Source organism: Rosa chinensis, chromosome 7, assembly GCF_002994745.2.
Source record: "Rosa chinensis cultivar Old Blush chromosome 7, RchiOBHm-V2, whole genome shotgun sequence".
NCBI lineage: Eukaryota > Viridiplantae > Streptophyta > Magnoliopsida > Rosales > Rosaceae > Rosa > Rosa chinensis.
The window spans coordinates 20,895,480-20,907,578 of NC_037094.1; the positions used below are offsets into that span (position 1 = coordinate 20,895,480).

Below are 12,099 nucleotides of genomic sequence, written 5' to 3' on the forward strand. Positions count from 1 at the left end.
GAGCTCTAGGTGGAGATTTTTCATCACCCTCGGATGCTGCAGGAGCTCAGCGAAGTTCCAGACAACTACGGTAGCTGAAGTTTTGAAAGTAGCTATGATTATGTCTAAAAGACGGCCTTCACGTTTGCTCGGTCCATTAGATGCACTTGTTCATTGTGGTTATTGGGATTTGATGGCTGGTTCATTAACGAAAGCAAAAACGTGTGTACAAAATCCTCCTCATGGTGATGGCCTTGTTGTTAGGTACTAGTACTCTTGGTCTTATTAATTAGCTTGTTCATGGTCCTGAATTATGGTCTAGCTCGAAGAGTTTATCAATTGTCTATTTTTCTTGAAGCGCCTAATCAATCCCTGAGAGAAAGAAAGTAAGAAATGGTTAGATTGTAATCATTCTCCCAGGATACAATTCAATCACCCTAAACCCCTAACAGTTTTGGATATATTATCTAGCTACTTGGATGTGCTTTGTTCAATTCTACGCAAGCAGCTATAACATTTGGATCGGAGTTAAAGTTTTCGGTGTATAATCGTTTGAAAGAACTAGAAAGTCAACCACATCCAAACACACAAGATCCAAGTGAAAAGATACAAGCTTTCCTTCAAGTCTTTTAATTATTCACAAATAATTCTAAACATGCAATAAATAAGTAAGGTAATCACCTGTTGAAAAGATACACACAAGTCTCCTTTCATATACTTTAAATAAATTAAGGATTAAATATTTGTTACTCCTCAAATTTTTTTTTGAAAAACAGTTTAGTCCATCGCCTTTTAAATTAAACTGAATAGTCATTATTCTCTCTAATTCTCGCACAACAGGTCCATAACATGTCTAAAATAACTATTATACCCTTACTTCCTTTTTTGAAATTATTTTTCTCTTTTTTTTTATCTTTTTATTATTTTATTTCTCTCTCTCTCTCTCTCTCTCTCTCTCCCCCTCCTTCTATTTCTTTTCTCCATTTGATGTTCTTCACTTCTTTGGAACTGTAGCTTTGCTCCTCCGGCGAAGTCTCTAGCTTTCGATGACATCTTTTCCAATAAGGTTCTTTGGTTGTGCCCCAAAATGTAAACAGAGCGTATAAACAAGTCCTAGATCTGAGCTTTGATGACCATAAGAAGGGGCTTATTGGGGTTACTCCTCAAACTTTTCCCTGAAAAACAGTTTAGTCCCTCACCTTTTAAATTAAACTGAATAGTCCTTATTCTCTCTAATTCTCGCACAACAGGTTCATAACATGTCTAAAATAACTATTATACCTTTACTTCCTTTTTTGAAATTATTTTTCTCTCTTTCTTTATCTTTTTATTATTATTTTTTATCTCTCTCTCTCTCTCTCTCTCTCTCTCTCTCTCTCTCTCTCTCTCTCTCTCTCTCTCTCTCTCTCTCTCTCTCTCTCCCTCCTTCTATTTCTTTTCTCCATTTGATGTTCTTCACTTCTTTGGAACTTTAGCTTTGCTCCTCCGGCGAAGTCTCTAACTTTCGATGACATCTTTTCCAGTAAGGTTCTTTGGTTGTGCCCCAAAATGTAAACAGAGCGTATAAACACGTCGTAGATCTGAGCTTTGATGACCATAAGAATGGGCTTATGGGGGTCAGACCCATCATATCCTCTAAGCTCTTGCTCCGTCATATCCTCGACTTGGATTGAGCTTGGCGTCGTGGCAATCTTGGGCTTGAAATACTTGTTCACCAATTCTGAATTAGCACTACTCACTACCGGAGGATTGTTGTAATCTTCGAGAGCCATAAACATTGTGGTAACATATCTGTAAACGACAAGCACCATCCTAGCGATTGTGAAAAACATCGCCGGTGATAGCCCCATCTACACTGTTATCTCCTCCATCACCATCTCGTATATCCTCATCAATCAAATCTGATCTCTCTCTGTCTCTCTACCTCCCTTCCTCCCTCCCCCCTCCAAACCCGAATTGGAGAATAAAAAAAACACCAATCTCTATTCTCCTCCCCTGAGCCCTCTCTCTCTCACTCTCTCAACAAACATGAATGAGATCGTCAACCTCGAATCCCCAACATGTCAGCCCTCCCCTACTCCGATCTCCGGTGCTGGACTTGCCGCTCTATCCTTAACCCTTTCTCCACCGTCGAGTACGCCACCAAGATCTAGATCTGCTTTCTGCTTCACCTATAACCACTTCCGTCCCTCTACACCTCCATCTCCGATGAAAACCTCCCCGCCGAGCTCTTCCCCTAATACACCACCATCGAGTACGACTCATCGCTTGAAAAATCATCCACATTGCCGGTCTTCATCTTCGTCGTCGACACCTACACGATTGAGGAGGAGCTGTAGTTTCTCAAGTCAGCTCTATCCCAAGCACTGGGCTTATTGTTCAATCACTCCATTGCAGGGCTCATCATCAACAATAGGGAAGAGGGCCTAGTCGTCGATTTCATCGGTGATGGGGATCGGGATTGGGTTGTTGACTTGTTGGGAAGGAGAAAAGGAGGTATTAGATTTTGATCGACTTTTTAGGTTTTTGTTTTTAGTAGGACAGAGAGAGAGCTACGAGAGAGAAGCAGAAAAAAAAAATTAAAAATCAGAGAGAGAGAGAGAAATAATAAATAGAAAAAATAAGTAAGGGTATAATCATTTTGGACCTATTGGGTGAGAATTAGAGAAAATAAGGACTAAATTGTTTAATTTAAAAGATGAGGGACTAAACTGTTTTATGGAGAAAAGTACAAAGAGTAACAAGTATTTAATCCATAAATTAAATTACAAAGACATACAGGCATAATTCGAGTAGTGTTTGTACATACTTAATTATGGAACACGTACATAAAAATATTACAGAAATGTACATTCAGCTTTGACATAACTAAATAAAACCAAAGTTAACTCATCAACATCACAAAAAAATAGTTACTAACAACATAACTGTTGTTATGATCTTGAGACTTGTGGATCAAACAATCACAAAGGACACAGCTTGGCTTGGAATCATCTTGATGATGGTTGGATCAAATGTAACTGTGATGAGGCTTTTCTTCAAGCCACTCACAGTGTGGTTCAAGGGTGATACTTAAAGATGCAACTGGACATGAGTTCATGGCATAAACAATTCATTCACTTGTCATCACCTTTCCATGCAAAGCTGGCAGCGCTGCAAGAAGGCTTGAAGATGGATGAGATGTTGCACTATGACCGCGTTGTCTTTGAGACTGGTTGCATGCTGTTGGTACATGCCATGCAGCAGTACATTATGTGCCTTTGTCAAAGTGACTGATGGAGAAAGAATCAAGGAATTAGCGATTATCATCAATCAGCAAGGATTATGGATCAATCAGCATTTAATGGCATCATTGTAATTGATATTTCTGTTGTAATTCTCTCGAATCTCTCCCTATATAAAGGGACTATGAAATGAAATTAGTAGACCAATTCCAATTCTCATTTTACTTTTACAATTATGAGCTTTATAATATATTGATTACACACATTTTTATGCATGTAATTGTATCTAAAACACTAAAAATAAGTTAATCCTCAAGTCAATTATTATGTAATTAATCCATTTTTATTTATTTATAGGTAATAAGTGGAGTTGTGGAAATCGAGAGAAACACTACAAAAAAAAATTGCAATGGCTTCGCCAGTTAGAGTCGGCGTTCTTTTGCCGTAGCCAAAAATTGGCTTTTCTCTACGGCAAAGTTACGCCGTGGCAGAATTTGCGACTGAGTTATTGTGCCGTGGCAATAGGGGTAGCCAAACTCTAATATTCTACTTCGGTGAACATTAGCCGTCGCAAAGTTTCACTACTTTGCTACTGCATCTACAGTGCCGTCGCACGAGAGAACATAATTCTCTTAGTAAATCTATTTTCTAATAAAAAAGCCCTAACCCTAACCCTATTCCTCAATCTTTGTTCTTTACTGCAGCCCTCTTTCTCTTTCTCTCCATTTTCGATCTAACCCAACAAATTGAGCATCGTAAAACTTGGTGGCCACTGGGTTGATCTAGATCCAAGGCTTATTCTTTTTGGGTATTTCATTTTCCCCTCGGTCTTTCCTCTTTCTCTTTGTTGAATCCAATTCAATTTGCACTATTTCTATGGCCACTAAGAAGAAGCAAAGATTTCCGAAATGAGCTAACTACCAATTAAGACTTGCGAAGAAGCCAAGCCTTGGGCGGAGACGGTCATGAACGTGTGTTCAATTGCACCTCCTTTGCCTTCATGGTGACTGCAATATGGCGACTTTGGTTCGACTCTTCCCCAGCCTACGCCTCTTCCAGTACGATTCCCTATCCCTCTTCTCTTTTCTTTATTCTTCAGTTCATCAATTCCTTGTTACGCTTTTTCTCAGATATGTTTTTGTACAGGATTCCATTGTTTTTCCAAATTAGGGATTTACGTTTTCTTCTTTTTAATTCGATTACCTCAATTGGAGTAATTTGGGTTTTAATTGCCTTGTTACAACTGCGATTTTTATGTGGATGCTTGCTCTATATCCGTGGTCTTTGTTTGAGTGCAAAAAATTGGTAGGTTGTCTCTCTATTCAGTACAAGACTGCATACTACCCTTTTTCTTTTGACTTCGTTTTTGGTTTTGTTGCGTCTTTGATTCTGGACAAAGTGTTTGATGTTTTTCTTTGGGATTTATTTTGTTACTTGGCTATTGAGAAAGAACCATAATTTGTACACGATTGGAGTAGAGTAGAGAAATTTGGCTTTCTTAGTTTGAATTCCGAGTGTGAGAATTGAGCTTTGATCTTTCTGTTTTCCTCTACTTTTATCAGAAATCAAATAATCGATTTTTTTCTTCTTTTTTCCTTTTTTCTTTTTTGTGGGTTCTGTTGTTCTTTTGATTAGAAGTCTTAGGGCATGAAAGGGAAAATATTAGCTAATGTCGTCTTATCAAGGTTGGTATTTTGTCAATGGCTGATAGTATTTTTGAAATGCATTTTTCTAAATTAAAAGTTAAAACCATTCTTTGTTGTTTGCTAGAAGGATGATAAGCTATATCTGTTGCTAGAAAAATGACAGAAAGACCAGTTGAGGTGGATGAATCTCCAGTCCATCTGCTTGGTTCTACAAAGTAAGATTGGTCAAAATGTACACAAACACGAGTTATTTACTTCTTTGTAGTTTTAGTTTGTAAATTAGTAAGTTATTTTCTTTCTGAATACCAGTGAGGCAGAAAATGGGATTAAGAAACCAGAATGCTGCGAAAAAATCTAGGTCTAGAATGCTATTTGGAAAGGAAAATGTCAAGGTGCATATCCATACTCACATTATCTATCTATTCTCCTAGAGTGTGTTTCTTTCTCTTGTTTTAATTCAGTTGGTATTTTGCAAAATTACTTTCTTATTGTGTTCAGGAAAGTATTTCAATGGAGCCATCTCAGTCTTAAGAATCTCTCTGCTTGCTCCTATCTTTGCCTGCAAGATCAATCGTTCAATATGCGTGATCAGCAAATTCACTTTGCACAACTTTGAACTGATCTGGGCGCTAGATTCACTTTAAGATGGTGAGTCTTTCCTTTTCTTCTTTTTGTTGCATCTATGTGAAAGAACATAGAACAAAACTTTTTTTAAATTTCTTTTTATTGATACTCTTAGTTTGAATTGGTTAGATCTGCTAATCAGGATCAGAGAACTTAGGTATTTCAATCGTGGTGTGGTTTAGCTAGTACTAGAACTAATTGTCTGTTTCCATCTATCATTCCCCTATCATCTGAAATTGCTTCTTCCACTACTAAAAAAAACTTCAATTGCGACGGCAAATAGTCATTTTGCTGTAGCAAATACTTTTCGCGACGGTAAATTGAGCATTGGCGACGGAAATGTTAGCGTTGCAATAGGTGGTGTCACAAGATCCATTTGCGACGGTAAATTTCCGTTGCAAAAAGTATTTGCGACGGAAAACTGTTGCCGTCGCAATAGCTAAACTATTTGCAACGGGTACTTTGCCGTCGCAAAAAGATATTTCATTTAAAAAAAAATGGGGTGAATTGGTTGCGACAAAAACTTTGCTGTCGCAAAAGATATTTCATTTATTAAAAAAAAAAATGGTGTGAGTTGCACACCAAAGCTAGTACCATCTACAACAAATATCAAAAATTAAAAAATATTGCAAAGATCAGTCAAAGGTTGAATTGCACACCAAAGCTAGCACCAGCCAAAGGTTGTTTTAAAACAAAGACCAGCCAAAGCAACCCATGCCAACACTGCAGCACCTTCATTAGAAGTCGAAGAAATGGCCAAAATATCAGCATTATCAAAAGCTGGGGCATTAAGTAAAAAATTCTTCAGGTTTTGGAAAGTGTTGAATTCACTTGACAAAACCACATACTCAGTAATAAGTAAGTAAACTTCTAGAATTCCCATCAAGTAGCTCACCATAACATACATGTCCCACCCCTGCACCAAAAAAAAGCTACAGAACTCAATTTAAAGTTCATGTAAATGACAGAAATTCATATTCCATTTCATTGAACAAAAAGTACAAAATGACAATGTGTAATCCTATTTATTCTGCTGGCTAAACTAATTGATATCAATGGCTTTAGTCAGGTTAACAATCTAAGGGTGAGGGGTAAAATCATACCACTAACACTATTACTATTATTATTCTTTATCAATAAATACAATGCATAAGTTTGATTAAATGAGTGAACAACCAATAAAGTTTTTTCAATAGTGTAACCTTTTAGAATCAAAATGAACAATGACTTATAAGTTGGCACTAATGAGATAATATCAAAATAACTAAGTAGAACAATGACAAGGATGAAGCACAACGAATCAAATGTAGTTCAAAGTTCCAGCAGACTTCATATAATAGAAGATATAACATCAACAAAGCCAAGACTAATATAGCATATATATACTAAACCAACAATATAGGCACCTTCAGTTTAAAGTATGCCAAAGATGTCTTCTCCTATATTAACTCACCCAGCAAAAAAACTCAATGTAGTTTATAATCAGTGCTTAAGAGTTAATAGTTCAAACATCAAAACATCACAACATATAGCCAGAAAATACACAAGTAATCAACGAACCATGGAAATATGAAATTGAAGAAAATCGTACCTCCTTGTCAACTTGATATGCAGAGGATATGTGGTCTGGATCCTCAGGTGCTGATGACATGTTCTCATTGTTTCCAAACTCTGATATTCCAGATTTCAGCTATTGTGTAATTTGATCCACCTGAGTTCGCTCAAAATTGTCCCACCAAACAGGGCAGTAAGTTAGTAGGTGGATATTGAGAGAGTTTGTAGTATAGATTTTGTGACAAACTATTTCGTTTAATTTCAAAAACGAAAACAGAAAATACCTATAATATATAGAGGCTAGCAAAGTTTCGGCTCATAATGAAACAAAATAACCAAAAAAAAAAATGTTACTACAAAACAGAAATTTTTAAGTACGTTGGATCATATTTAATTCATATGTCATCATATCCAAATCCTAGGAACCATGTTTTTATGGTGCAACATCTATGCCTTCTTGGCCAATGCATCCATCTTAGACTGATATTGGATTAACTTTGACCTCTGAAATCCCACCCATTTCCAGTTAAAGGCCTGGTTTAGGTTCTTCAGTGAGACTGCAACACAACGAAGCATTTTCTATTGCTGACAAAAACAAACTCCAGTAACTATACTTAATGTCTTAACCAGAGCTACAAAGCCCTGAATATAGAAACACTTATGTGTGGACACAGACAACTCCATTAAGTTATTCAACAATTAACCGTAGAATGAGCATGCAGCCTAGCGGAGATGAAAGGGAATCAGAGATGTCCTGATTATATATGTTCTAGTAATCAGTTTTGAATGTATTATAAACTAAGACCATTACTTACAGATTTTATATCCACACAAACACACATATTCCGAGTATTTCATTTCAAATGAATTACAAGCATAAGAACATCAAACTTACTTGCAGTCTTGTCTTAACAACCCACAATGGATTTGTTGAAATGGCTGTGGCAGTCCCAGCAGCATCTATCATATTTTCACCAATTGAGAGTTTGCCACCATCCTCTACATTATGACAATATAGAATGTTTGAACCAACTACTAAATAGTCTCTAGAGCTCATAAATAAACCACTATTATGTACTTCATACAAATTCAAAAATCACAAAAACAAATCAAAACACATAATTCCAATACATTAGGTACTAAATCTGGGCTTATTAAAAATTGAAACTTGCATCAAATTCAATAACTTATTGAACCAAAAATTACCTCTTTGACCGGTAAGCATGTCGTGGACCTGTAACCTGGTCTTGATGACATCCAAAGGGCAGATGAACGTAGCCACCACAGAACCTGAAAAGATCAAATTTTTCAATCTCAAAACAAATCAGAAACGAAGAGAATTTCATCAGATTCCCAAAGCGCTGAAACTGCTCAAACTGCTCAGAATAGCTTCAGATAGGTGCAAATCATCCATTTCCAACTTCCATTCTCAAATGCTTGAGAGGAACAACTTACAAGAATCACTCATGCTAAAACGATTAATTATTGGAGATAGGATTTGCTTGGCAACATTACAATGACCACGCATGAAATAACAATATTAGGTAAGTAGCAAAGGACATAGAACATGTTAAGTGGCCAACTCAACCTGAATTGAATTTCATAAGCACAAAATAAAGCACCTCATTTGTTTCACATAACATTCATATATAGCGTTCCATTATCCTCCAAAAAAAATATATATATATATATATATTAATAAGTACTTACATCTGTCACCACTCACCAAGCAAGTGAATCATGAACCCAACAGACAAAACCAAAACAAATGAATAAAAATTGCACGCTTACAGGGAAGAAAGAAAAATGGAAGAGATTACTAACCTCAACTTGTCTGAAGGACCGAAGCGACGCTTAAAAGCAAATGACAATGCATTTGAAGGCAGTGAAATAGATGGGATAAAAGACGACAACTCATCCTGTAATAAATTCAAAAACTATCAGCAACAATTTTCACAAAGAGGAAACAACATAATAGAGTATACAACTAAGAGAAACAGAATATGTTTGTAGAGAAAGCAGTCTTCTGGACCGCATATCAACGCAACAAATCCAAGCATCTTTTGCAAGTGAAAAAAAAAGGAGGAGACCAGAATAATACATAATCCTTACCTTGAATGAGTATTGTTACTTCAACTCATCATCCACATAGTGAGCAGTGCAGAGCCCGTTCAAAAGTTGGCCTTTAACAATGCCATTTATAGACAACATTTTGTTCGTCTCCTCCTCTTCTTTTTCCTCCAAAGTAACTTCACCAAGGGGGAATTTAAGGGTAGCTTTTGGCTTCAAGCACCAGAAAAATACTTAAGGGAATAAAACTTACTATGATCATTTTGGTAGCTGCAACAGAAAGATAGTGAACTACTTAAAGGTGGCTACTTTTCTATTTGTCACTATATATACATATACATATGCATACTGGAACAACCTGTAATACAGTGCAATCACATCAAAGAACAAATTGACCAACGGAAATTCAAATGATGAATCTTGACTTATCAAAACTCAGCAAGACAGATCATAAATGATGAGGCATGTTTCAGAGAGATCAAATGTGCAAAAACAAAAACAACTGTGCAATAATACTGAACCTCAGAGCAGTAGACCTCCAAGAGATACATCCTCAACCAATCTTAGCCTCAGAGTCTTTACTGCATCTAGTTCGAGTAACTTGCTAAGAATTTAAACAAACAAAGAAAGCATGTCTAAATGGAATGGCAGGTCGCAGATGACAGTTGAAAGCTAGTGTGTCCAAAAATGCTATATTTGACTCACCAAACCAGCAGAATGGAAAGAAGAAGAGAGTTGAAATGCATATCCAGGGTCAGCAAGCTTCGCAACCATAGTTGCCTCTCCTTGTTGTGCCTAAGGACAACATTAGATACAGATTATGAGCACATAAAAAATACACCAATTACAAGAGTGAAATGGAAGCAGAGTTAGAGTTAGAGAGAGAGGCAAAAGAGGCACCTTGAGATCATGGGAAGCACGGAATTGCAATCTGGGACCAACATCGACGGAGCTGTTGGGGAGGGTAGACTGATCTTCGAAGTTGTAGTGAATGGAGAGGTACTGAGAGATAAATGACACCTGAGGCGGAGACACCGCACCCTTGTGGTTGTTGTTGAACAACACCTTCAGCTTAGCCACGCTATCGAACAGCTTGCAAGACACCTTGTGGAAGAAGACCGACGAGTCGTTGTCGAACTCCGAAGTCACTCGAACCGAAGGCCTTTTAATTTTGGAGGAGAAGCAGCTCAGTATGGGATTCGGAATCGGAGTCGGAGCTGACCAGCAGAAGTGCTGAACAGGAGTTCGGGTGTTAGAAGAAGATGATGATGCCCTAAATCTAAGAACAAAAATCAACAAATACACAATTCCAAATCAAACGAGATTAGTAGAAGCACTAGCTAAAGTGTATCGTCCTCGCCCTCATCCGAATTGACCACCGCTTCGAGATTAAGAAAGTCCTCACCGGACAGCATATTTTTTACTCCGCTTACGACTCCCACGGCCACCATGGTGTGCAATACCAAAACCACACTCAAACACTAAAACCCTCTAAAACGGAAGCTCAATAACGAAACCCAGAAACCAATTTACCTGTAGAAGCAGCAGCAGCCGACGATTTGAAGCTCCGAGAGAACTCCAGTTGCAGCAATTTGACCCTTCTGGGCGTGCTTGGCTATATCTGGGTCTCTGTCGACGTAGGCGGTAGTCGAGACGGCAGATATGACTCGGAGCTCGGGCGAGAGAGAGGGAGAGAGCTAGAGAGAGAGAGCGAATTGAGGCTGTAGAGGGAAAAAGAATTAGGTTAGTGGGAATTTTGGCACAAAAAACAAAAGAAAAAACAGAGGGAAAAAAATTAGGATAGGCGCCAACTCGCCAAGATGTTGTTTATTTTTCCGACGGCTGTTTTCTCACTTTTCCGAGGTAAGATTTGATTTGATTTTTTTTTTTTTTTATAAATAAATTTTGCGACGGCAAAAGGGAAAAGGGTCGCAATTGATTATAAAGTCTACTACGGCCAAGATTTGCCGTCGCAAATAATAACTCTTAATCACAACGGAACATTTTCCATAGCAATAGGGTCTCAATTGCTACGGCAATTGATGCCAAAGTAAAAAGGCGAAGCAATTGGAGTTTTTTTTAGTAGTGTTCTTCTTTTTTTCTTATGAAAGAAAAAAAAACAAGAATGTTTGTCCCCTTTGAATCTGTATCTGAAGCTAAACACATACAAATCTACATGAAGATAAAGTCAATATTTTTGTCTTAGTGTTGCTTCCTTTTCTGTACTATATGAGTTCTGCACTATATGAGTTTTTTCTTCTTCTTTGAACTTGGCAGTATATGTGTATGGGGATTTGAATGGACGAGCCCTTGAGGAATCAATTACAGCCTAGAAAATTTGGTGGAGTTCACAGGTACTGCATGATCATATATGCCTTAAAGACTTTGTTACTTCAGGTAAGAGCTCTATGATAATTTAGATTACTGTGAGGACTGTTAACTCTAAGAATAAAAAGTTTCTTTAGGTAGTAAGAAGATACAAAATATAAGCTGCCTTGATAGATATAATTTAAATGTTGCCCTTTAGAGAATTGATTTAGCTGAGTACAGTTTGGTGAAGATACAATTGTATCCTCTAGGTTTAATAGTATATGGTGGTAACTGATGAATCCTAGGATGAGCCTAGAGTGAGTCTACAATCCTAATATGTGTTGTCTGTGTCTTTTTTTTTGGCTGTCTCCTCCACTCGTATAAATTTATCATCTTGTCTATATTCTTTTCTTTGCATTAATCTACTAGGGTGCTTCATGGATTTTGTTGTTTTGTTTTGTTATGTAAAGTCTATCATATGAAGTGTTTTGTTGAATTACAGTTTGAAATTTTCAAATACTTGCCATGAATTTACGTGGAAGCAAACTGTTGGGATTGAAAAGGTACTTCAGTTCACTGTTGTTCAATTTTTTTTCTTTTCCAGTTTTGGTTGAGTAAGCAGTTTACTTATGCTTGTTTTTCATTGAGACCTTAATAAAAAGGCTGATCATTGGTTTTGTATTTTTGGATTG

General features: G+C 37.1%; 2 protein-coding genes and 1 long non-coding RNA gene across 3 annotated transcripts; all 3 read right to left on the bottom strand.

The window, feature by feature from the left end:
• Positions 1 to 1,092: 1,092 nt before the first annotated feature.
• Positions 1,093 to 1,790, bottom strand: LOC112177573 (membrane steroid-binding protein 1-like). The gene is made up of 2 exons (XM_024315857.1): positions 1,439 to 1,790; positions 1,093 to 1,154 (listed from the first exon to the last, which is right to left on the bottom strand). The coding sequence occupies exons 1-2, from the start codon at positions 1,788 to 1,790 to the stop codon at positions 1,093 to 1,095; spliced, it is 414 nt and encodes a 137-aa protein (XP_024171625.1).
• Positions 1,791 to 7,492: 5,702 nt separating this feature from the next.
• On the bottom strand, positions 7,493 to 8,611 carry LOC121050365. Its single transcript, XR_005802775.1, has 3 exons — positions 8,234 to 8,611; positions 7,923 to 8,026; positions 7,493 to 7,612 (listed from the first exon to the last, which is right to left on the bottom strand). It is a non-coding gene; the product is annotated as an uncharacterized LOC121050365 (long non-coding RNA).
• A 573-nt stretch (positions 8,612 to 9,184) lies between these two features.
• On the bottom strand, positions 9,185 to 10,411 carry LOC112177574 (outer envelope pore protein 37, chloroplastic; the record flags this gene model as incomplete). The annotated part of the gene is made up of 2 exons (XM_024315858.2): positions 9,185 to 9,892; positions 9,998 to 10,411. Coding segments are annotated over 2 exons (519 nt in total), but the record flags the coding sequence as incomplete, so codon positions are not given.
• Positions 10,412 to 12,099: the final 1,688 nt, after the last annotated feature.